Consider the following 26498-nt stretch of genomic DNA (forward strand, 5'->3'; position numbering starts at 1 on the left):
GCAGAAGATCAGCATCATTCCACAGACAAGGGCAGAGCCTGGCTCTGACCCAGTGTGGAGAATAGGCACAATTAGGTCTTTCGTCTTGTTTAGCAAAGAGGAAGACACCAAATAGAGACACTCGGCAACTTCAGAGAACTTGTTGCAGAATTGTCCTGTGGTAGGCAGTCATAGCTGGCACTTCATCTGCACTTAGGAATGTTCAAATAAACACTGGTCAGGATCTGCTCACCCCGCTGTACAGAAGGTTGCTCTTGCCCAGGGCAGCCCATTCACCCCTGAAATACCATTCTTGGTGTGCGTAAAGGGCTCCAGATGGTCTTAATACTTCAAGATGTCCCCATTGACCTAATCACCTAGGAAATACATTCCAGAGGTGTCGATAAGCCCTCTTCTGCCAGTAAATGAAGACTGGATCAAACCAAAAAACCAAACCCAGTGCCATCGAGTCCATTCCGACTCATAGCGACCCTATAGGACAGAGTAGAACTGCCCCACAGAGTTTCCAAGGAGCACCTGGCGGATTTGAACTGCTGACCCTTTGGTTAGCAGCCGTAGCACTTAACCACTATGCCACCAGGGTTCCCAGAAGACTGGATAGGTATGCGTATAAACCAGAAGTTACATCCTTTTCCCTTCTTACATTCCTGGCCCTAGCCATCAGGGCTATAAATTAGCAGGGCAATGGAGACTAACAGCATAATGAAAGCACTAAAAAACCAAGGTGTCACCTTCAATAAAGGTGAGTGGACCCTTGATGGATGGATCATTGTAATCACTTCTGCAGCTGTCGAGGCTTGTCCTTCTAGGACCTAATAAGTCTTTTCGCAGGAACACCTTATGTATTTTTTCTAACCATGCCTAAAACTCCAGGGTGGCTTCAGAGAGCTATCTTTAGACTCTTGGATGTTGTACTAAAAGATGAGCTCTCGTGGATATTAATGAGGTGGATGTCAACATCCTAAAAACTGGCACTGGCAAATGTGAAGCTGTGCTGTTGACGGCTGCAAACACAGTACTTTATTTTGACCAAAGGACAAATCTTTGGAATCATGGAGCTGTTGACTAATTTGACCAAAACCACACCAAGTGTGACGAGTAAATTCAGTGTCAGATGTAATTCTGATTACTTGAAGCTTTATTAAGAACGCTGCCCCTATCACATTGACAACAGCAACTCGAAAGATTAGATAAGAACCGGGGAGGGGGGGCGGTGAGTTTATGTTAATGAGGGAGGGACAGCTCAGAAAAGAGGGGCGAGAATGGTTGCACAACGCCAAGAACACGATCAATGTCACTGCATTTGTACGTGTAGATACTTGAATTGGTATATGTTCTGCACTGTATGTTCTCAGCAACAAAGCAAATTATATTAAAAAAAAAAGAAAACAGGATTCTACCCATGTATTTTCATACACACACAAAATAAATAAAAATTTAAAAAATAGTAATAAAAATTCTGCCCCTGTGGACAGACATAGGGTACTCCAAGATAGCCAAGTATTTCAAAATTTCAACTCCAGTGGGCTGTAAATGATGCATGGTGACTGTTAAAAGAGGAGCATGTTAGAGTCTTGAAACTGCAGATCAAGACCATCAGATCACCATCCATTGCAAATCCATGGGCTGTATACTATTGCCTTGGCTTAGTATAATAAGACGGGGTAACTGTGAGGACCTGCCATTCCTAAAAGTACTCCTGTGTGGGTCATGGGGAATCGGAGGGAATTTCCAGGAAGGTATCTACTCTATTACTGTTCTTTTAAGCTCAACAAACATGTACGAAATGCCAGCTGTGGGCCAGACCCTGAGCAGGTACAAAGATGAAAATGTCAGGAACCTGGAAGGACACAGACAAAGGAACAGGCCTGAGTATAATGTGGGAGCCCCCAGAGTAGTAAGTATAGTGGGTTTATGGGAAGGAAGAATAGGAGTTTCAGCCCAATCTGGAGGTTCAGGAAAAGCTGGCCTAGGCCTAGAGGAGAGAATTTATCTGGCAAAGAAGGACGGACGGAAAGAGTTTAGCCAATGCAGGAGGCATGATGAGTAAAGATGTTGCCATACAGAGGTGTGAGACAGTGTCGAGACATAATTCAGTGCTCTTAGAGGCCTCCAGGACATACATTCATTTTCTTAAGCATGGAAATTGAAAAAGTTATCTTTCCCATGTGAAATTTTTCGGGTGATTTGCATGTTTCTCTCTCTATCTCACTCACCTTTCAATTTGATTCTCTTTTGTCTTTAGAAAGATTCTGACTACGCCAGTGATGTTTCACCTGGGGCAACAGGTCTCCCTGCTCCTCTGCCTTCCATCCCCCAACCCAAGTAATCAAAACTTAAACAGCGCAAAATTCCACAGATACGTTGTCCCATGTTGCTATCTACCGGACTCATCCGTGTTGGGAATGCAACATGAGTCGACTAAGGGCCAACTCAGCCAGGTCACTGAGAAATAGAACAATAATTTGCTTCTTTTCATGAAACTTTAAAATCTTCATTAAAAGCTTCTTTTACTTTTATATTAGATGATCCTTTTTAACATTATAGGAGGAAACCGTGATGGCCATAATGTTTCGTTCCTGGTCCAATAAATAACAACTGGAAAAAAGGAAGCCATTTTGAAGTCCAGAATAAGGCCATTCTTTCCCACCTTCTTCCAACACCTGCCTGTGGTCATTTTTCTTCTCATCTTTGGGCTCTAAGAACAATGCTGGCTTTTTCTATTCTGATATTCTCTGATTAAGAAGCATTGCACAAGAGAGAGGGAGAGCTGGGCTGTGAAGAGGAGGAAGAAAAATAAACCAATGCTTTTTCTACTCTATCTTGGTTCCTTTAGCATTCATTTTCATGTCTTTCCACTCTTTCTCCACCAGAGTGTTTTCTTACAGACTGCACCTCACCACCACCACCACCAATTAGAGTTTCTACCAGTTGAGTCCTCTGGGTCAGCTTCTTTGTCAGCAGCCTCAGGATCCCGGCTTTTGCAGCTCTGCTTGTCATGAGTCAGTACCCACCTATGTTTCTATCTGCCATGGGAGACATTGAGTGTCTGCATAACTACTTGGACTTGGCTGGTGGATTTTCCTAGCATCAGTTACTGATTTGAGGCCATCTGTTACTTATCAGTCCAAGAGAGGTTTTGAGCGTGAGTTTCTGGTGACTGTCATTCAGTGTTTTTATAGGTTTGGACTGACAGAGTCCATCAGCTAGACAAAAGCTGACCAATGCATTGAAGAGGATCTAGAATCGGGTAGCGTCAAAATAGGGAGTTGAGGTTGAGGAGATGACAAAATACGCCTTTCTTCCCTTGCAGAATTCAGAAGGAATTGGGAGGTAGTCTGAGGAGCTGAGAATCCAGATATCACCTTCATCACCAGGAAAATCTGGATGAGAGCATATGAATTACATCTGAGACCTGTTGGGCTTCTTAATTCTTCATATTCCCCCACTTTGTTGAACATGTCCAGGCAGAGCTGGGCAGTCATAGGCCTCCCTTTCAGAGGCAGTGTTGTTACCTCATGGCAGAAGAAGAGAACCTGTATGTCCGAAGGTGCTAGGGGTTGGGCGAGGGGAGAAGCCTAGAAGGGCCTGCACTGAGCATGCTCAGTTCTTTGAATTATCCTCACCTACTATGTCTTTTTTTTTTTTTACTATGTCTGTGTATCTCCTCCTTCCAGGGATGAGTGAGGAAGGCAGAAGGCATCCAGGAGTGTTGCCTTAGAGGGACATTAGATGAGGAGCCTAATATTCTATTAGTCTTCTGCTACTCTATTGGATTTGGCATTTATCAGTGGCTGCCCCACAGAGAAGGAGACGCAAAGTTTATCGGAGTGGACCTTCTCCCGTCAAAACTAACTTCTGCTCTCTGGGATCAATTTTACCCCCAAACCAGTTGCTTTGGAATGGACTTGTACTCATGGTGAACCCATGTGTGTCAGAGTAGAGTTGTGCTCCATAGGGTTTTCAGTGGCTGAGTTTTTTGTAAGCAAATCACCAGGCCTTTCTTCCGAGTTGCCTCTGGGTGGATTTGAACTACCAACCTTTTGGTTAGTAGCTGAGTGCTTAACCATTTGTGCCACCAAAAAAAACAGTTTTACTCCCGGCCAAAACCAAAGACCAGTCATTGTTGAGTCAGTTCCAACTCATGGCAACTCCATGTGTGCAGAGTAGAACTGCACTCCCTTGGGTTTTCAAGGCTGTGACGTTTCAGAAGCAAATTACCAGGTCTTTCTTACAAGGAGCCTCTGGGTGAGTTTGAACTGCCAATGTTTCATTTAATAGTTGAGCACTTATATTGTTTGTACCACCCAGGGACTCCAGAGGGTCTGAAATTAGTACAGAGAATATTTTCATTAAATTAACACCAAGGCCTATCCCTAGCCTAGGCTGAAAATTCACTCCTTAGTCTATTCCCTGTCAAATTATTCCTGACCACGTTGAGAGGGATGTAAAGAGACCAAATAACAGCATAAAAATGATCTAAATACTGAAATACCGCAAATTTGACCATAAACGTCTCCCATCATCAAATTTCTAAGAAGAAAGTAAAGTTCCCCTTGAAAATCCCCTTGGCCTTACAAATCAAGTCAAAACAAATTAAAATTGAAAATTGCTTTCCAAGTCAAGCCCCAGAGCATTCTTACCCAATTTTAATTCTGCTTTGCTTGAGGAGAATAAGGATGTATATTTTTTCTTTGTAAGCATTGGTTCCTGGGTTGCCTCTCCTGGACTGGATCTGGCTTCATTAGGAGTGCCAAAGCTGAATTCATTCAACCCCAAATCCCATTTGCCTCACTTTAAAAAATAGTCCAAAACTTTAAAAAACAGTCCAAAAAGGTAATAAAAAATAGGAGACGCATTTATCACAATACCAGTCCTCAGTTCATGACATTTTATTGTACAAGCAAATCTTCAAAGCCCAGAGCAGTTATCTTCAGAAAAAAATGATGTACTTGGTCGGGCCAGAGAATTTAGCATTTAGATATCTGGGAGAACAAAACATGTATCCATACTGTCTCCAACCCCTGAGGTGAAACATGGCCTGCCTGTTTTGAAAAGTTAGGTGCTTGTGTTGGTGGCAGCTCCAGCCACCAGCTCTTAAGAAAATCCTCCACACATCTACAGATGGCTGATGAGAATATGGAGAGATCGTCTTCTCACCGATATGTAGAGAAATGTGAATTCAAATAATACGCTACCACTTGACAAAATGAGAAAGTTGGGTACTACCAAATGCTGGCAAGGATGGGAAGAAATGGAAACTTTAGTAGGTTTGGCCACCTCTTCCAGTCCTTGGAGTTGTTGCTGAATAGCAGGGAACGTCCTTGTCTCTTGTTTGTGGATAAACAGGAGACCATGTTCAATAAGATTAGAACCTATTTTAATACTTACTTTATTTGGATGAGTTGGACAGGAAACTTTTCCCTCGTTCACCTCTTCTCATGCTATGATGGAGTATTAGATCTGAATGAAGTTGTCAAGGCAGCCAGAGTCTAGAATTCCTGTTTGTATGGGATACTTTTCAAAGCCAACCAAAACTACTCTTCCTTCTTCTTCAGGCACTCCCCTTAGAATCCGAATGTCAGGCAGCATAGACATGAGAGATCTGCTCTCCAACTCCAGCACTTTGTAGATGAGAAAGCTGCAAACTAGGGTCACACAGCGCATTGCAGAAGGAGCCTGGACTCAAGCCCAGGCTTCCTGAATTTTGCCCCATTTTATTTGCACACTAATCCTGCCTTGTGGCACCATTCAGCCCTTGTACATAAGCTTGCTGGGTGGGTCTCTCTCCAGGTTCGGAATGCCTTAACGTTTTCACAGATAGAAGCTTCAAAATGAACCTATTTCTTTTTCTTCACCAAAAGGTTACTTTTGGCCTCATGTGTATACAAGCAAACACCCCTAACATCCCGTGTTAGAACATTCTGTAACCTATCCCATAGGAATCGACTCGACGGCACTGGGTTTGGTTTTGGTATCACGTAGGAGAAGCCCTGTGTTGTAATAAGTTTCCCCTTAATCATAAAATTGAAGATTCATACCTACACGAAGGAATCATTCTCCAGAGTTCTAAGAAAGCTTGTCTTTGGCAAAAAATTTTCCACATTATATCTCGATGCACTTTCTTGCAAGAGCTCTTAAAAATATCCTAGTAAATACCAAATGCAGCTAATAGAGATTAAAAACGTTACAAAGCCCTGTGAGGAATATTCCAGCATTGGTTAATAGATTTGCTGACTCATCCTTGGAACTCACTACCCATGGATGAGAGATAAGAGTTAGGAAGGCTCCCTGTTGGTGTATTTGGGGGACATTTGTGTTTTGTTATGTCATTGACTTTGTAGGTTATGGATGGATTGTTTGTACAAGAGAGGGATGTTTGTTATTTCTCTGGCTTTAATTTTCAAAAAAAAATTAGAACAGCATTTGTAACCAACCTCGGGCAAGAATGCTGACTCAACAAGTGAAGAAATAAGAGTCCAGTTTCACAGTTAACGTGTCTCTGATTAAATTTTAGGATTGTGAGTCCTGTCAGTTATCTTTGTTTCCCTCACCTTTAGCCCTTTTCTCTTCACTATCCCTCTCATAACTCAAAGAGGAGAAGTAGTAGAGGGTTACTAGCGATCAAAGGACTGCTTGAAAAAAAGGGAGACTAGACTATAGTAGGATTAGGCTCCTATTTCCAAAATTCTTGGTCAGCTGGACAGCTTGATCAAAATTTTGCACTATCTTTCATGGCTGATAGAAGTTAAAAATGTTTTCTGGATCTCTCTAGCTCTCATGCTATACAGAGTCATTGGCATTTTGCCTAAGACTTTCTTGTCTTCTCTTTATGTAGCACTTCATGTATATGTCAAAACATGATTACAGGATTTTAATCCTTCCTGTAATACCTTTGGCACTGAGGATGGAAACTAATCTCTCCCACTGTTTATCAGAATTGTTTAAAATAATCAAGAATTCAGCAATCAGAGTGCTTTGGATTGGGGACAGAGGATTTATCATTTCATCAAAGAGCATCAGCCCTATTCTAAACAGTGACAGTTGGGAGGTGGCTCTAAATACTGTGGTAAATCTACTTTTCCTTTCCTCAAGGCCTCATAAGCTCTCCAGGAGAAAGGGGAAGGTATGGTTCTCCACACAGGGGACGTGGAAACTGGCAGTGAGTTTCTTGACTGGGTATGAAGGTGTAAGGGTGATTGAATAGACCTGTGCTGATGTTTTTTCTCCCTCAATGCAAAGCCCAACAGACCATGAGAGTGGGAAGGTGGCAGAAGGAAGATGAAATTGGGCAGCCTCGTGGGAGATATACCAGATGACTAGATGTAGTAGGTTATTGGATGACAACATGATCTCCTTCTATTAGTTGAGGCTCCTGAGCTAGTTAGTGAAGTGGACACCTGGTTTCCCCCCACTGAGGCTCTTCCTTGTGCCAGAAAGAGGAATGCAAATAGGCCCAAGCATATATGCAAATTTGATAATGATAAAGAAGATTATCGTCATCTAGGAGAAGGGGAGAATAAATCAGCAAATGGAACTGGGGTGATTGGTTAGCCATTTTTAAAAAGAAATCAGTTTAGCTCATGATCTCATACCTCAGAAAAAACAAATTCTAAATAGATTAAAGAACTGAATGGTAAACATTTTGAAGCAGAAAATATAGGCAAACGTTGAAATGGTCATAATATGGGGAAAAAAAAATTTTTTTTAGACTTTCTAAATTCAAAAGCATTGGAGAGAAAACATTGATATACTGACCCATGTCTGAAATTTCATAAACGAAATTAAAGGACAAAAACAATTTTTGCAAGGAATATTACTAAGGGCAATGGCCTCAAGAGGAGCCCTAGTGGCACAGTGGTTAAAGTGCTAGGCTGCTAACCGAAAGGTTGGAGGTTCCAACCCGCCAGCTGCTCCACAGGAGAAAGATGTGACAGTCTGCTTCTGTAAAGATTTACAACCTTAGAAACCCTATGGGGCAGTTTTACTCTGTCCTATAGGGTCACTATGAGTCAGAATTTACTCGATGGCAATGGGTCTGATTTGGAATGACTTTAGTTTATTTTCTAAAATTCTCTTACAAACTGATAAAAGAAGCATAAAATTCCTTTAATTCCATACCCCGCCATTCTCTATTCCCTTTCAGAGTCATACATACTTCACACAGTTTTTCTGCGCGTGTTCTCCATGCTCTCAGTCTGGCGTCCATCCCCACAGATCCATTGAACCAGTCACCGCTGACTTCCATGTGGCCATCCCAGAGGTCTTTTTTTCTCTCCTCATAGCATCTCTTCCTTTCCATGACTGCCACGTCCTGCTTCTCAGTACCCTCTCCCCCTTCTTTGGCCTCTGGGACAATACATTATTGTGTGCCTGGATGCTCCTTCCCACTTCCCTTTCTCAGGTAGGCACATTCTCCTCTTCTAGGCCCCTACGCGTCCAGGATCCCTGGAGCGTGGTCCTGAGTCTTCTTTCTTCTATTGAACATCATTTCTCTAGGTGGTATCATCCATCCCATGGACTTAGATGACATTTATAGTCTGACGACTCCCAAATTTGTATCCACAGTACAAGCCTCACCTCTGAGCTCTAGGTAGTAGACTCATATATTCAGCCTCCTAATTGACATCTCCGTTTGCATGATTCCCAGGCATATCAAACTTAAAATAGCAAAAATCGAACTCTTGTTTCCCCATCCTCATCTGCCTTGACAACGAACGAAAAAAACCTGTTTTCCTTCCAGTCTTCCGCTACTTTAATGAATGGCACCATCACCCCCTACTCAAAGTAGAAATATGGTGGTCTTCCTTATTGCTCACTTTCACCCCTTCCCACAGCCAGTCCATCAGAAAAACCTTTTTATCTCCCAAATATATTTCAAATCTATCTCCTTCTCTTCCCACCCTCTGCCCAGACTTGGCCTGGACCACTGCAGCAGCCTCTTCAGGAATCTTCTCACTTCTATATTTACTTACTACCCTCCAGTTCTCTGTTCAGCAGCTCAAACCATCTCTTTAAGGTAAAAATTAGATCCAGTGGTCTGCTGCTTCACATTCTTCAGTGTACTCCCATGCCTCACGTGACTTAGACATTTGATTGGATCTTTACTCTCTAAGCTCATCTCACATCATTTTCCCTCGTAATCATTTTGTGTCTACCATGTTGTTCTCCTCTCAGTTTCTAAATAACACCAAGCTCTTCACTGCCTCAAGGACTTTGTGCATTCAAAAGGCCTATGTAGCTATTGTTATAGCTCCTTCTCCTGCCCAGAAACCTCTTAACCCAGACTCTTCTCATTCAGAATTCTACTTTCATCAGGCGAATCTCCTTCAAGAGGTCTTCCATATCTACAGAGGTTACTCCCTCTCATTTTATTATCTCTCTCTGAACTCCACTTATTATTTTTATAGCATGTAGCACATTTTATAATTTTATGTTTGTTAGCTTGTCTTCCTCACTAGGAAGTAATCTCCACAAGGGCTAAGCAGATCTATTAGTCACCTATATACACATCCAATGACGAGCACATAATAGGCTGTCAATCAGTATTGACTGAATGAGGGAATTTAATGAGTAAGTGAATGAATTAAAGCTCAAATAAGTAAGTGAGCAGATAGTTTATAAAAAGAAAAAGCCAGGCAGCCTAATTAATACACACGAAGGACCTAGAATAGTGCCTGGTACATTCTAAGCCCTAAATATATTTAGCTATTTTTATTTGTTATATTAATAATATTTAATATTTAATAGGGTTTATTAAATTATAACAATAAATTATTAATTACTAAATGGAAACTTCAGTAGGTTTGGCCAACTCTTCCAGTCCTTGGAATTGTTGCAGAATAGTAGGGAACATCCTCGTCTCTTGTGTGTGGATAAACAGGAGGCTATGTTCAGTACGATTGGAACCTATTTTAATACTTACTTTATTTGGATGCGTTGGACAGGAAACTTCCCTCGTTCACCTCTTCTCATGCTACGATGGAGTATTAGATCTGAATGAAGTTGTCAAGGCAGCCAGAGTTTAGAATTCCTGATTATATGAGAGACTTTCAAAGCCTTTGTTATAAATTAATAATAATAACTAAAATATTATTCAGACCAATAGTCAAATTAAAAGAGCAAGGGAAAGCCAATTTCTACTTATTAATTTAGCTAAGATTAGGAAAAAATATATTGTCAACATTTTGGTGGATGCTAAGTGATGTGGCCAAAAGCCCTTTGGACGAAAAACCCACAAGTCAGATAAAAAAATTAATCAAAATGATGATTTCTTCAAAAGCAAGTATCGCTAGACACTGGTTTTTCAAATGCTGATATTTGTACTATAGAGGTGGTGGCTTTAAACTTTTTTTCCAAAAATGTTTAGCTTTTTTCCTTTTGTCCATTTTTCAAGGATTTTCAGGTGTGTTATCTTCTTTTTCTTGCCAGCAGTTAATCCTTGTCTTCTATGTTTTTGTAACAAGGAAATATGGAAAAGAATCTAAAGGTTCAACAGTAGGGGATTTGTTAGAATGAGTTAAATTTCTAACAATAGAAGATTAGTTGAAAAAAAATCCAATATTTAGAGCACATAAAGGATTGAAAAATTGCCCTGTGGTGTAGCAAAACTACCAAGGCTAGAAAAACCAGCTACTGGCAGTAGACATTTTCAGTAAAATTACGGCTTAAACTAGATCATCATGCTGGCCAATTTGCATTTGGCAAATTGCTTTTGGCTACAGTGCATTCAACCATAGGTATATCAAGAGCCGTTAAAATGGCCAGACCTTTGGATCTCTAGATTCATTTTGAAAGAAAAAAATTAGAAATGTAAAAATGTTTATGTGCAAAGATATTCGTGAAAAGTTAGTAATAATGCAAAAAATCATAAATCTTAATGTCCAGCATTAGGGGGATGGTCCAACATGAGTGTGAGGGTCCAGGAACAGATAGAAACAGTCTTGGAGATATTGAGAATTGACATATCATTAGTACGGTTACATGGAAACCCTGGTGGAGTAGTGGTTAAGATTTATACCTGCTAACCAAAACGTCTGCAGTTCAAATCCAGCAGGCGCTCCTTGGAAGCCCTATGGGCCAGTTCTACTCTGCCCTATAGGGTCGCTATGAGTCAGAATCGACGGCAAAGGTAAAGGGGTAGTACAGTTACATAGGGTAATTTTCGTTTTAAGCAACGTGTTATAGTAGGCTACCACCTGTCTGTCAGTCTGTCATACTGTGGTGGCTTGTGTGTTGTTGTGATGCTGAAAGCTGTGCCACCAGTATTTCAAATACCAGCAGGGTTACCCATGGTCGACAGGTTTCAGTGGAGCTTCCGGGCTAAGACAGACTTGGAAGAAAGGCCAATTAGCCAGTGAAAACTGTGGATCACAACAGAACATTTCCTGATAGAGTGCTGGAAGATGAGCCCCCTAGGTTGGAAGACAACAAAGAACTAAAGCATGCTGACGATCGTGGGGATAGCCCAGGACCGGGCGATGTTTTCTGTTGTACGTGCAGTTGCCATGAGTTGGAGCTGATTTGATACCAACAGTATAGTAGGTTTGAGGATTTGAGTGCATTTTCTGAAAAAATCACTAAATCAGAGATGATTTTTGCAATAGTCCCCAAAAAGCAATGCGAAAGCATTTAGCACGGCTCTGACATGTGACACCAAATTGCTGCCACTTGTTTTGAGGGAAGGTGGCCTGGTGGTAAAAGAAGCTGCAGTCAGGGAGAAATGGGCTGCATTTATCTGTGGAAGGGGAAGCAGTGGCAAATGAAAGGTATTTCCTTTGCCATGCTCAGACATACCAAGGTAGCATGCTCTGTGCGTTTCCTTGGGAAGACGTTTTTAAGCCACATGGCTTACATGTGGAAATGATTTTGTCTCCTAATTAAGATCACATTTATGAATGAAAGCAGAGGAAGGAAGCCAGCTTGACCCCCCCCCCCAAAAAAAAATTCAGGGTAAGTGGGAAGTCTTTGAAGGGTCTAAGATGAAGGTAGTTGGGGTCAAAAGGAAATAGTTTTGCAGGCTGTGTGTTGTCTTGCTTGTCTAGCAGTCGTTATTAGAGTGGTGTCTGAGACTGAGACTTATTAAGGGCTTAGTTCTAGCATATTTATAGAGAAAGAGACACAAAGCTTTCCCTTTTGTAACAACCCCTGTTGTTACAAAACCAGTTACCATCGAGTCGGCTTCAACTCATGGCAACATCTTGTGTGTCAGAGTAGAACTGTGCTCCATAGGGTTTTCCCTGGCTGATTTTTCAGAAGTAGATTGCCAGGCCTTTCTTCTGAGGTGCCTCTAGGTAGACTCGAACCTCCAGCTGAGCACTGTTTGCACCACCCAGGGACTCCCCTGTTATTAAAAACAAACAAACAAAAAAACCACTGCCACCCAGTCGATTCCGACTCAGCAATCCTATAGGACAGAGTAGAACTGCCCCATAGAGTTTCCAGGGATCGCCTGGTGGATTCATAGGTTAGCCAAAATTTACAGTTAACTTGTTATGAAGAGGTACATTACTTACCTTCTAGAAACCTTTCCTGCATGACATTTAAACCATAAGATTTTAAGCCACTGGACTTTTCAAATAACAGACTTTACAGAAAACTTTCCCAAACACTTTTAACAGAGATTATGAAAAGGGAAGAAAGACGAAACAGGGATAGCTTTGGATTTTTGTACCTAGGCAGGCACTATTAATCAGAACCAAAACAGAGAAAACCAAACCCGTTGCTGTTGAGTCCATTCAGATTCATAGCGAACCTACAGGACAGAGTAGAACTGCCCCATGGGGTTTCCAAGGAGCGGCTGGTGGATTCAAACTGCCTACCTTTTGGTTAGCAGCCAAGCTCTTAACCACTGCGCCAACAGAGAAGGAAAAAGAAAACTATTTCACTGATGAAATTCAAGTGCGTTAGTTCTGCCCATGCTGAAACAGATTTGTAGAGGAATGTTTTATTTTGACACGGACCAATTTCTTTGAACCCTGTAGAAGCAGATACGTTCATTGATAGCTAAGTTTTAACCTAAAAAATGATTTGTTTACTTAAATTCTCATTTTATTTTGAGGGCCTATTAATAGTTTCATACTGTACATAAAAGTAAACACAATGGAATACAGGAAAGAATGTGGATCATGGCAGTATTTCTTTATGGTTGCAAATCAGTAGTGTGTGTAATGAGATTAAATCCAGGTTTTCTCAAAGTGCATTCAAGGCTGGCATTACCATCAAATGAATATAATTTATACTTGCCATTTCAACAGTTACCATGGAACCTTAAAATTAAAAAACAAAACCTACCTGCTTTTCATATATGCTCATGGTACAGCTTCCAAATTGAGGCTTGTTTGGTTTATTTTTCTATAACTTTATTTTTTTAATTGTACTTTAGATGAAGGTTTACAGAGCAACCTAGCTTCTCATTAAACAATACACGTATTGTTTTGTGACATTGGTTGTGAACCCCAAATTGAGTTTTTATCTCATTGTAGATTAATTAAAATAGAATAATAAACATTTAGGTTCGTTTTGGGGTTTGGGGTAGTATATTATTCAAGAAATGTTATAGCAAACCCTTCAGTGATTCAGTTGTCAATAAAAAAGATATTGAAAACCGAATTCTATTTGAGGTTATAGATGTGGTACAAAACAACTCCAAAGTGAATTAAAATTTTTCCCTTAGCCCTTTTCACACTGTAAGACAATAGGATGTATTTGTGGTTTCACACGGGAGTGTGTGTGTGTGTGTGTGTGTGTTTGCAGTCTTGGGTACATTAGTAACTTTTGGACAGTATGTGTAGGTTAAGAAACTAGAGACAAGAAGAAAAGAAAGGGAACCAACCAGGAGGGCAAAGATGGATGACCGAGGTTGAAGGGGAAGGGCAAGAATAGACGGGGTTAACCAGCCCCTTCCCCCAAAGCCCTGGGTGTCCTCCCCCTCCATAGCCATGTTCTCACTTCTCTACATCTCTAGTCTGATAGAGCACAAGGGAATTAAAAAAAATTAAAGTGTGGAAGAAAACACTCATTCTCCGACTCACTATTTCAGAACCAGAAAAAGATTGAAATTTTAGGAAGTCCTGCTACCACCAGATTTTCAGATGAGAGAACTAAGCCCAGAAGAAGATAAATGCCATGCTAATAAGCAGGAAAAGCAGTACTAGCATCAAAGACTCCTGGTTTCCAGCTCAACATTTTTTTTTTTTACAACATTCTGGAAGAATGCTAGTAAAAATTAAACCAAGAACCTCCTGGTGATTAATCTCTTCGCTGTAGGCAGAGATATTGCATCTGCCACTGAGGCAGACGTTGGGGAAAATTCTTAACCAAACAGGAATCCACTTTCTGGAAGAGAAGAAAATATTTCCCAAGCAGAGGAGTCATTTGATATTATATGACGTTTACCCTTGATCGTCCTAGAGATAATTTTAGAAGTCTTCATCAGACGCAACCAGTCCCTTTCTCAGTGGTGCTTAGACCCTTAATGATCCCAGAGAACCCCTGTGTCCCATGTGTGCTGCCCTTCTTTTCTTGCTGTTCCAAGCTCTTAATTGTGAATCTTTGGCCTCAGGTTGCCCTTCATGTCACAGGTCTTTCTGGTCTGATTTAGGCATGCACCGGGAAATTTTCTTTTCCTGTCTTTGAAGCTGTATTGATGAACCTTGACCATTTAAGCCATGTAAAGCCGTCCACCAGACCATTTTAAAGCCCAATTCTTCAGCACATGAGACAGTCAAAGGAAAAGGGAAATGTTTTTGAGAGTCAACCTTTTTTATAATTCTCTATTCCATAATCAAATGTACAGACACACTTTGACCATGCCAAAGTCACTTGTCTTGAAGAGGAGTACTGTATTTTGTTACATGTAGGTAAAGGTACTGAAGAATATCCTGTGTATGCTGTTAGTAAGTATATTCTTTAAATATTTGTTGAATGCCCACTCTGGGGGCCCAGTGGTGAAAAAAAGGCAGACATGTCCATGTCCTCATGGAGCTCACGTAATTGCACTGTAAAATGATGCCTTCATCAAGAATAATCAGGAATCCTGGGCTCCAAATTCTCTTCGTCTGTTTACATGTGCATGTTTTTAATGAATGTAAGCTTTTCATTAAAGTACAGGTAGTCCCCGACTTACATTGGGTTCGAGTTACGAGGAACTGCACTTATGACTGTCCTTTTTTTTTTTTACATCTTATTGTTAGTACTGTGTACTACATACAACGTTAAACATACCTGCAAGTTTATATGTTTTGTTTCCAACCCCCAAAGACAAATAAGGATGGGATTTATAAAGATACTGACAATAAAAGGCAATAATAATGAAAACTAAAAAAAAAAAAAAAATGAGGTATCTGACTTACATTAGAACCAACTGATGACGGAGCCGTCAGGATGGGACCCTGTCATAAGGCAGGGACTACCTGTATAACATATTTACAGAAAAGTACACAAATCAAGTATACAGCTCAGAATTTTCACCAAGGGAACATACCCATGAAACCATCAGTCAGGTCAAGAAACACAACATTACCAACCCTCAGAAGCCATATTACTACCCGACCCAAGGTAGCCACTTTTATGATATCTCACACCGTAGATTAGTTTTGTCTTGTTTTGATTCATCTGTGTAGTAGTTGTGGTTCGTTCATTCTCTTGGCTGTAGAGTGTTCCATTGTATACGCATATTACAATTCATTTACCCATTCTGTTGGAGCCTTGGTGGCGCAGTGGTTAAGAGCTCAGCTACTAACCAAAAGGTCAGTAGTTTGAATTCAGCAGCCATTCCTTGACAACCCTATGAGGCAATTCTACTCTGTCCCATAGGGTCACTATGAGTCAGAAGCATCAGCTCTATGGCAATGGATTTTTTTGTTCTTGTTGTTAAAGGACATTTGGGATATTTCCAGTTTGGGGCTGTTACCAACATCGTCACTATTAAGATTCTTGTACATGCCTTTAGGTGAACACATGTACACATTTCTGTTGAGTATGCATCCATCCGGTGGAATGCTGTGCTATAGGTTATGAACATATTCATCTGTACTACTTACTGCCAAGCAGCTTTCCGAATTGATTGTACCAAGTTAAAGTTCCACCAGCAATGTATGAACGTTCCTTTTACTCCACCAAGCTTGTTACTATCTGCTTTTTCATTTTTGTGTGTATTAAAAAAAAATAGAATAGAACCACGGAGGCTTTGTGATAAACAGTGAGACATCATAAAGTTTGTAGCAAAATCCCTTGGATTTTGGTCCATGCCTGTAATTCAGGATGGTATTATATTCAATTACAAACTCTGCGTAACTGTCAATGGAATCAAAGCCACTGTTTATAATGGAAGATCCTGCAAAATATGCTACATTTGGGGTTGTACCTTTTTCAAGCCAGCAGTGTTAAACAACCATTTTTGCAAGAGAGCCAAGTAAGAAAAAAATATTTACAGGCCACTTTTTTGAATTTCAAAATTAAAAAATGGCTTTATTGAATCCTGGGAAGGAAATATATATTTGGATGTGAGATAACCTAACATGTCAAGTGGAAGCCTGGAAATTAGAAAGTATTTGAGTAGTGACTGTAAGAAGACAGCCAACACCCTGGAATTAGCTTGTCAACCCGATTATAAAGCTAGGAGAGCTAATTTTTTTTCCTTTTTTTTAAATTGTGCTTTAGATGAAGGTTTACAGAGTAAATTGATTTCTCATTAAACAAGTAATATACATATTGTTTTGTGACATTGGTTGCCAATTCCAGGACATGTCAACACTCTCTCCTTTTCGACCTTCTATTCACTATTTCCGTTCATCCAGCTTTCTTGTCCCCTCCCGCCTTCTTGTCCTTGTCCCTGGGCTGGTGTGCCCCTTTCGTCCTGCCCCTGGGCTGGTGTGCCCATTTAATCTCGTATGTATGGTTGAGCTACGTGAATTATTGTTCGTTTTATGGGCCTATCTAATCGTTGGCTGAAGGGTGAACCTCAGGAGTAACCTCAGTACTGAGTTAAAAGGGCAGTTGGGGAGGAGAGTTAATTTTTAGACCAAGATCCTTAAAATGGGGCTGTATTAGCGGCTCAGCTTTAATACCACTTCTGTATGAGGAATCGTAAATATAGTTATACAATTATATTGCAATTATGTAATGGGCCACAGGCTTATGACAGAAGAGCCCAACTGAAGTAAAGAACTTTATCCTTGGAAAAATGATGAGAGTTGGTTTCCTTTTTCTTTTTCAGGCCAAGATTTACACTCGCACACCAACTTTATATTTGGACTTCAAACTGGACCAAGGAGCAAAGCATTCCCAACCCATTCCCAAAGGTACGATGGGCTCTGGAGTTTCATGATCATTGCAGAATGAAACAAGGGGGCCGCTTTCTTTGGAAGGTGGTGCTTTCTGAACGTCAACACAAAGTTCTGTGACTATCTGGAGGATAGGTGTTTCAATTAGCAAATATGGCGGGGGCCTTTCACGTTAAAATTAGGAAGAAATCATAGAACGTTAGGGCTGGACCTCTGGGGCTGTAGCCCTCATTTGACAGGCGTAGACACTGAGGACACCTGGGTGGTGCAGAAACTTAAAGTCCTTGGTGATACAAATGATTAATGTTCTCAGCTGCTAGCCAGAAGCTTGGAGGTTTGAATGCACCAGAGCTGCCTTGAAACAAAGGCCTGATGAGCTGCTTCCAGAGAAGCACCCATCAAAAGCCCAGTGGAGCACAGTTCTGCTCTGACACAGGAGTCAGGGTCGACTGATGGCAGCTGGTACTGGTAGGGCTGGACCGTCTGGGCCATTGCCCTCATTTGACAGCTGTGGCCTCCAAGGCTCAACAGATTGGTTACTTGCTCAAGGCCACGTAAAGACTTAGTGGACAAGGCAGGGCTTGTACCCAGATCTCCTGACTCCAAGCCACTGTTGACTTGCAGTATTCCTGAAGCCTACACTTAACACGTGATTTTACAGCAATAAATGTGATAATAAATATCCTTTGGCTTTTTTGGAGGAAACCCTGGTGGTGTAGTGGTTAAGTGCTACGGCCGCTAACCAAAAAGCTGGCAGTTCACATCTACCAGGTGCTCCTTGAAAACTCTATGGGGCAATTCTACTCTGGCCTATAGGGTTGCTGTGAGTTGGAATCAACTCGACGGCAATGGGTTTGGGTTTTGGTTTTGGATTTAACTTTTCGGTGGAGTGCTTTTCCTTTTGAGTTTGCTCCCCTCCACCCCATTTCCTTCCTCATCCAACCACATCAGTATTCCCTAGTCCCAGATATATCCTGGATTCCATTTTGCTCTGTTTTTCTCCATACTTAGTTTTCTCCACTGACACAAATATACATGTAAGTATATTCATATGCAGGGTTATTTTGTCATTGTCTTACTAAAACCGAATCGTAAGAACTTTTTGGCATCTTGTGTTTGTTGAGTGAACAATACCTTGTGGAAATCGTTCCCAATATACTCAACGTGGCTGTCTCTCTCTCTCTCTTTTATTGTGGTAAACATATATGTAACAAATGGTTTGCCTTTCCAACATTCTTCGCGTGCACAGGTCATCGGCATTAATTATGTTTATCCTGTTGTGCAACCGTCACCATTATTCATTTCCAAATTTTCCCATCCCCCTTATCAGAAACTCAATGTCCACTAAGCAATGACTCCTCCTTTTCCCCTCCCTCCAGCCCACCCCTGGTAACCACTAATAAACTTTGGTCTGTACCCTTGTCTATCTTAGCCATCTCATATAAGTGAGCTTATACAGTATTTATCCCTTTTGTGACTGACTTATTTCCCTCAGAGTGTTTTCAGGGTTCATCCATGTTGTAGCATCACTTGACTCTTTTTAATGGAGATATTCTATGCCATGGGTTGACTATAATGTATTTAGTTATTCCCCCATCAATGGGCTCTCACTTTATTCCCGGTGCTTGGCTACTGCAAACTGGCCTTGTACATACGTTCTTCCATCTGGGAATTTGTTTAGATGGGAAAGGTTTCCAGGGATGGTCACAATGTATACACACACGTTTAATCTAAAAGACATTGTCAGGTTGCAATCCAAAAAGGCAGTCACACTTTCCCTCAGTAGTGTGTGGGAGTACTCGTTTCTCTGCAACCCCACAAGCAGTAAGTGTATAAAAAACCAAAAAACCTGTTGCCATCGATTCCAACTCTTGGAAACCCTATAGACAGAGTAGAATTGCCCCATAGGGTTTCCAAGGAGCCCCTGCTAGATTATGAACTGCCAGCCTCTTGGTTAGCCGCCAAACTCTTAACCACTATGCCACCAGGGTTTCCATGGTTCATGTTAATTTTTGTTATGCTCTTAACCACCACCTCAGAGTCCCTAAGTGACACACATGGTTAAGAGCTCAGCTGCTAACTGAAAGGTTGGTGGTTTGAGTCCACCCAAAGGCACTTTGGAAGAGAGTCCTGGTGATCTACTTCCGAAAGAACACAGCCATTGAAAACCCCACGGAGCACAGTTTTACTGTAACAAACATGGGGTCGCCATGAGTCGGAATCAACGACAACTGGTCTGTTGCCTCAGGAGAGAATACGTATCTGTCAGTTTGGAAAGCTGTACTTCTGTTTTATTTTGACATTATGAATTTTAAACCTGAGATTTATTTTGTAAAACATTTTTGGAAGGGTACAAAAGAAAGTAGCTTGGAAATGCACATTTAGCATTAGATGACTGTAAACCTGCTTTCAAGAAGTCTGATGTAAACCTAGCTATGAAACAAAAGAACCTGTCTTTTCCCAGACACAACTTTTAGTTATACTGTGTTCTCTCTTCCACATACACACACACATTCTATGCTTGCACTGCATCAGGTGACAAATCCAAAGTTTGAGACACCCCCGTTCAGTGCCAGACTAAACAATTAATTCAAGTATTATAAAGCACTTATTATTTACAGAGTTGATAGTCCTGGCTGCCTGGAAGCAGACACATTGGCTGGTAAAATAGTGCTGTATAAATTTTAATATGAAGCCTTCAAGTCAAGGTCACCTTTTGTCCTGTTTCCCCACCACCACCACCTTTCCAGGTCCAATTCCATTATGAACTCCAAGAACTGTCTAAATTCATTTTATTTGGGAGCTCTGTTGCATCAAATATTCCTTGAAATGTGTGAGCCATCGGCTGGATCCTGGACATGTTTTGTTTATAGTATTGTGATTATTTCGTTACTCATGGTAAAGGGATTTGATATGGGCGTCTGGGTTATGTTTGGCTTTTGGCATTTGCTTTGCAGCCTAGCTAATTTAATATTGCCTTGGTTGTATCAGTCTCAAACTGATGGAATAGAAATGGAAGCCTAGACTGCTACCATCCCATCCCTGATAATAGGAAAATGATCCCAAGGGGCATTCAGTGAAGGGAGACTGGAAACATTTCTTATGAATCAGGCCAGGATTTATCTGAATTCCTTCACATAAATAGAATTGCAATCAGTTTTTACCATCTCTTTATTTCCTTCAGGGCAAGCACGTTTCTGGTGAGTTGTACTAATCTTGCAGAAAACAGATGTTTCATGCAGTGATGTTTTTGGAAGGCAGTGGGTATCAGGAACGGAGCTGGACTGTGCATCACTTACAAAGAATCCAATTTGTCGAGTCTCTGACAGAACCAGATTCCTTGCACACTGGCCACACGTTTTTCATATTAGCTCTTGGCTAAAATAAGAAGAAGTAGTTGTCTTTTGTTTTGTTTTTTTCGATGACTTCTCGCATTTCTTGCAAGGCAATCTGATTTTCCTTGCTGTAAACTGATACAAAGATAGCATTGTTTGTTATCATTCACCACGAAGGACATAAATCTGTATTTCTAGGAAAAGATCAATTGTTACTCATTGTTTCTTGGAAACTTGTGGTCCTCATGTCCCCTTTGTCTTCCGAGTGACAGTAAAAAAGTTTGGCCATCACCAGCGACTCAGTTTATTTTCCCCGTCTTTCATAGCATATCTGCTACTGTTGTTGTTCTTGTTGTTAGGGGCCGTTGAGTTGGTTCTAACTCATTGCGACCCGATGTACAACAGAACAAAACACTGCCCAGTTCTGCAGCACCCTACCAATTTTTGCTATGTTTGAGCCCATTGTTGTAGCCACTGTGTCAGTCCATCTCACTGAGGGTCCTCCTCTTTTTTGTTGACCCTCTACTAAGCATGACGTCCTTCTCCAGGGACTGATCCCTCCTGACACCATGTCCAAAATATATGAGACAAAGTCTAGCCATCCTCACTTCCAATGAGCATTCTGGTTGTACTTCTTACTAAGACAGATTTGTTCGTTCTTTTGGCAGTCCATGGTACAGTCAATATTCTTCGCCAACACTATAATTCAAAGGCGTCAGCTCTTCAGTCTTCCTTGTTCATTGTCCAGCTGTCACGTGCATATGAGGCTATTGGACATATGCTCGAGTCAGGCGCACCTTAGTCCTCAAAGTGACATCTTTGCTTTTTAATGCTTTAAAGAGGTCTTTTGCAGTAGTTTTACCCAATGAAATAGGTTGTTTGATTCCTTGACTGCTACTTTCCTGGGCATTCATTGAAGATCCAAATAAAATGAAGTCTTTGATAACTTCAGTCTTTTCTCTGTGTATCATGATTTGCTTATTGGTCCAGTTGTGAGGATTTGTTTTTCTGTAGTCTTTGATCTTCATCAGTAAGTGCTTCAAGTCCTCGTCACTTTCAGCAAGCAAGGTTGTGTCATCTGCATAACACAGGTTGTTAATGAGTCTTCCTCCAATCCTGATGCCCCGTTCTTCTCCATGTAGTCCGGCTTCTCGGTTATTTGCTCAGCATAGAGATTGAATGAGTATGGTGAAAGGATACAACCCTGACGCACACCTTTCCTGACTTTAAACCATGCGCCATCTCCTTGTTCTGTCCAAACAACTGCATCTTGATCTATGTACAGGTTCCTCATGAGCACAATTAAGTGTTCTGGAGTTCTCATTCTTTACAATGCTATTCATAATTTGTTATGGTCCACATAGTCGAATGCCTCTGCATAGTCAGTAAAACACAGGTAAACATCTTTCTGGTATTCTCTGCTTTCAGCCAAGATTCATCTGACAACAGCAGTGATATCCATCGTTCCATGTCCTCTTCTGAATCTGGTCTGATTTGAATTTCTGGCAGTTCCCTGTTGATATACTGCTGCAACCATTTTTGAATTCAGCAAAATTTTACTTGTGTGTGATATTAATGATATTGTTCAATTATTTCCACATTCTGTTGGGTCACCTTTCTTTGGAAAGGGCACAAATATGGATCTCTTCCAGTCGGTTGGCCAGATAGTTGTCTTCCAAATGTTTTGGCATAGACAAGTGAGCTCATCTTCCAGCAGTATATCAGACAACGTTCCACTGCTATTCGTGAGGTTTTCATTGGTCAGTTTTTTCAGAAGTTGACCATCAGGTCCTTCTTCCTAGTCTGTCTTATTCTAGAAGCTCCACTGAAACCTGTCGGCCATGGATGACCCTGCTGACATTTGAGATACTGGTGGCATAGCTTCCAGCATCACAGCAACAGGCAACCCACCACAGTATGACCAACTGACAGATGAGTGGTGGTCTCTGCTACTGGGTGTTTAAAAGAATGACCTGTAATGTTAAAAATGGAAAACTGGGGCTGAGAGCTGTGGGGACCATGGTCTCAGGGAACATCTAGCTCAGTTGGCATAACATAGTTTATAAAGAAAATGTCCTACATTCTACTTTGGTGAGTAGCATCTGGGGTCTTAAAAGCCTTTGAGCAGCCATCTAAGATGCTCCACTGGTCTCACCCCTTCAGGAGCAAGGAAGAATGAATTAAACTAAAGACACAAGGGAAAGATTAGTCTGAAGGACTAACGCACCGCGTCTACCACGGCCTCTGCCAGACTGAGTCCAGCGCAGCTAGATGGTGCCCAGCTATCACCACTGACTGCTCTGACAGGGATCGCAGGAGAGGGTCCTGGACAGAGCCGGAAAAAATGTAGAACAAAATTCTAACTCACAAAAAAGACCAGACTTACTCACTGGCCTGACAGAGAATGGAGAAACCCCTATAGTATGGCCCCCAGACACCCTTTTACCTCAGTAATGAAGTCATTCCTGAGGTTCACCCTTCACCTAAAGGTTGGACAGACCCATGAAACAAAATGAGACTAAAGGGACACAACAGCCCAGGGGCAAGGATGAGAAGGCAGGAGGGGACAGGAAAGCTGGTAATCGGGAACCCCAGGTGGAGAAGGGAGAATGTTGGGTATTTGTCAAATATCAGCTGCTCATGTTGTTGTCGTCGTCGTTAGGTGCCGTCCAGTCAGTTCCAACTGATAGCAACCCTATGCACAACAGACCAAAACACTGCCCAGTCGTGCCGTGCGTCATCCTCACAATTGTTGCATTGCTTGAGCCCATTCTTGCAGCCACTGGGTCAATCCATCTTCTTGAGGGTCTTCCTCTTTTTCACTGAACTTTACCAAACACGATGTCCTTCACCAGGGACTGATCCCTCCTTACAACATGTCCAAAGTATGTGAGACACAGTCTTGGCATCCTTGCTTCCAAGGAGCATTCTGGTTTTACTTCTTCCAAGACAGATTTGTTCATTATTTTGGCAGTTTCATGGTATATTCAGTATTCTTTGCCAACACCACAATTCAAAGGCGACATTTCTTCTTCCGTCTTCCTTATTTGTTGTCCGGTTTTCACATGCATAGGAGGCGATTGAAACACCGTGGCTTGGGTCAGGCCCACGTTAGTCCTCAAAGTGACATTTTTGCTTTTTAACCCTTTAAAGAGATGTCTTGCAGCCGATTTGCCCAATGCAATGGGTCTTTTGATTTCTTGACTGTTGCTTCCACGGCTGTTGATTGTGGATCCAAGTAAAATGAAATCCTTGACAACCTTAATCTTTCTCCTTTTATCATGATGTTGCTTACTGGCCCAGTTGTGAGGATTTTTGTTTTCTTTATGTTGAGGTGTAATCCATACTGAAGGCTGTGGTCTTTGATCTTCATCAGTAAGTGGTTCAATTCCTCTTCACTTTCAGCAAGCAAGGTTGTGTCATCTGCATAACATAGGTTGTTAATGAGTCTTCCTCCAATCCTGATGCCATGTTCTTCATATAGTCCAGCTTCTTGGATTATTTGCTCAGCATACAGATTGAATAGGTATGGTGAAAGGATGCAACACTGACGCACACCTTTCCTGACTTCAAACCACGCAGTATCCCCTTGTTCTGTTTGAACGACTGCCTCTTGATCTATGTACAGATTCCTCATGAGCACAATTAACTGTTCCATAATTCCCATTCTTGGAAATGTTATCCATAATTTGTTATGGTGCACACAGTTGAACGCCTTAGCATAGTCAGTAAAACACAGGTAAACATTTTTCTGGTGTTCTCTGCTTTCAGCCAGGATCCATCTGACACCAGCAATGATATCCCTGGTTCCACTTTCTCTTCTGAATCTGGCTTGAATTTCTGGCAGTTCCCTGTCGATATACTGCTGCAGCCGCTTTTGAATGACCTTCAGCAAAATTTTGCTTGCATGTGATATTAATGATATTGTTCAATAATTTCTGCATCCAGTTGGATCACCTTTTTTGGGAATAGACATAGATGTGAATCTCTTCCAGTCAGTTGGCTAGGTAGCTGTCTTCCAAATTTCTTGGCATAGACCAGTGAGCACTTCCAGTGCTGCATCCTTTGTTGAAACATCTCAGTTAGTATTTCGTCAATTTCCAGAGCCGCCTTTTTCGCCAGTGCCTTCAGTGCAGCTTGGACTTCTTCTGTCGGTACCACCCATTGGTTCCTGATCATATGTTACCTCCGGAAATGGTTGAACATCAACCAATTCTTTTTGGTATAGTGACTCTGTGTATTCCTTCCATCTTCTTTGATGCTTCCTGCGTCATTTAATATTTTCCCTGTAGAATCCTTCAGTATTGTAAATTGAGGCTTGAAGTTTTTCCTTCAGTTCTTTCAGCTTGATAAATGCTGAGCATGTTCTTCCCTTTTGGTTTTCTATCTCCATATCTTTGCACATGTCATCATAATACCTTTACTTTGTCTTCTTGAGCCGCCCTTTGAAATCTTCTGCTCAGCTCTTTTACATCATCATTTTTTCCTTTTGCTTTAGCTACTTGATGTTCAAGAGCAAGTTTCAGAGTGTCTTCTGATATCCATTTAGGTCTTTCCTTTCTCTCCTGCCTTAATGACCTCTTGCTTTCTTCATGTGTGATGTCCTTGATGTCATTCCACAACTCGTCTGATCTTTGGTCATTAGCGTTCAACACGTCAAATCTTTTCTTGAGATGTTCTCTAAATTCAGGTGGAATATATTCAAGGTCCTACTTTGGCTCTTGTGGACTTGTTCTAATTTTCTTTAGTTTCAACTTGAACTTGCATATGAGTAATTGATGATCTGATCCACAGTTGGCCCTTGGACTTGTTCTGACTGATGATATTGAGCTTTTCCATTGTCTGTTTCCACAGATGTAGTCGATTTGATTCCTGTGTGTTCCATATGGTGAGGTCCATGTGTATAACCGCCGTTGATGTTGGTGAAGAAAGGTATCTGCAATGAATAAGTTGTTGGTTTTGCAAAACTCAATCATGGGATCTCCAGCATGCATTTCTGTCACCAAGGCCATATTTTCCAACTACCAATCCTTCTTTGTTTCCAAGTTTCACATTCCAGTCACCAGTAATTATCAGAGCATCCTGATTGCATGTTTGATCAATTTCAGACTGCAGAAGTTGGTAAAAATCTTCAATTTCTTCATCTTTGGCCTTAGTGGTGGATGAAATTACGTCTGGATTCTCAATTCTGTTCCATTAGTCTATGTATCTGTTGTAATACCAGTACCAGCCTTTTTTGACTACTGTGGTGATATAATAGGTTCTTTAATATCAGGTAGTATGAGGCTTCCCACTTTGTTCTTCTTCAGTAATGCTTTTCATATCCGGGGTCTCTTCTCTTTCCATATGAAGTTGGTGATATGTTTCTACATCTCGTTAAAAAATATCATTGGAATTTGGATCGTGATTGCCTTGTATCTGTAGATCGCTTTGGATAGAATTGACATTTTCACAATGTTGAGTCGTCTTATCCACGAGCAAAGTATGTTTTTCCACTTATGTACATCACTTGGTTTCTTGCAGTAGTGTCTCGTAGTTTTCTTTGTTTAGGTCTTTTACGTCTCTGGTTAGATTTATTCGTAAGTGTTTTATCTTCTTGGGTGCTATTGTTAATGGTGTTGATTTGCTGATTTCCTTGTCAAAGTTCTCTTTGTTGGTATAGAGAAATCCAACTGATTTTTTTATGTTTACTTTGCTGAAATCTTGTATTAGTTCTAGTGGTTTTCTTGTGGATTCTTTGGGGTTTTCTGTGCGTAAGATCATATCATTGGCAAATAGGGATACTTTTACTTTTTCCTTACCAATTTGGATGCCCTTTATTTCTTTTTCTTGCCGTATTGCTCTGGCTAGGACCTCCAGCACAATGTTGAATAAGAGT

General features: G+C 41.2%; 1 protein-coding gene across 1 annotated transcript in view; it reads left to right on the plus strand.

Annotated features, from left to right (window-relative positions):
• Positions 1 to 26498, plus strand: part of PIR (pirin) — a 125840-nt gene that overhangs the window by 67403 nt on the left and 31939 nt on the right. The window contains exon 6 of the mRNA XM_049873394.1: positions 17219 to 17303. Coding sequence (XP_049729351.1) covers positions 17219 to 17303 — 85 coding nt within the window. The remainder of the gene's footprint in view (positions 1 to 17218; positions 17304 to 26498) is intronic.

The sequence above is a fragment of the Elephas maximus genome, chromosome X (genome assembly GCF_024166365.1).
Source record: "Elephas maximus indicus isolate mEleMax1 chromosome X, mEleMax1 primary haplotype, whole genome shotgun sequence".
NCBI lineage: Eukaryota > Metazoa > Chordata > Mammalia > Proboscidea > Elephantidae > Elephas > Elephas maximus.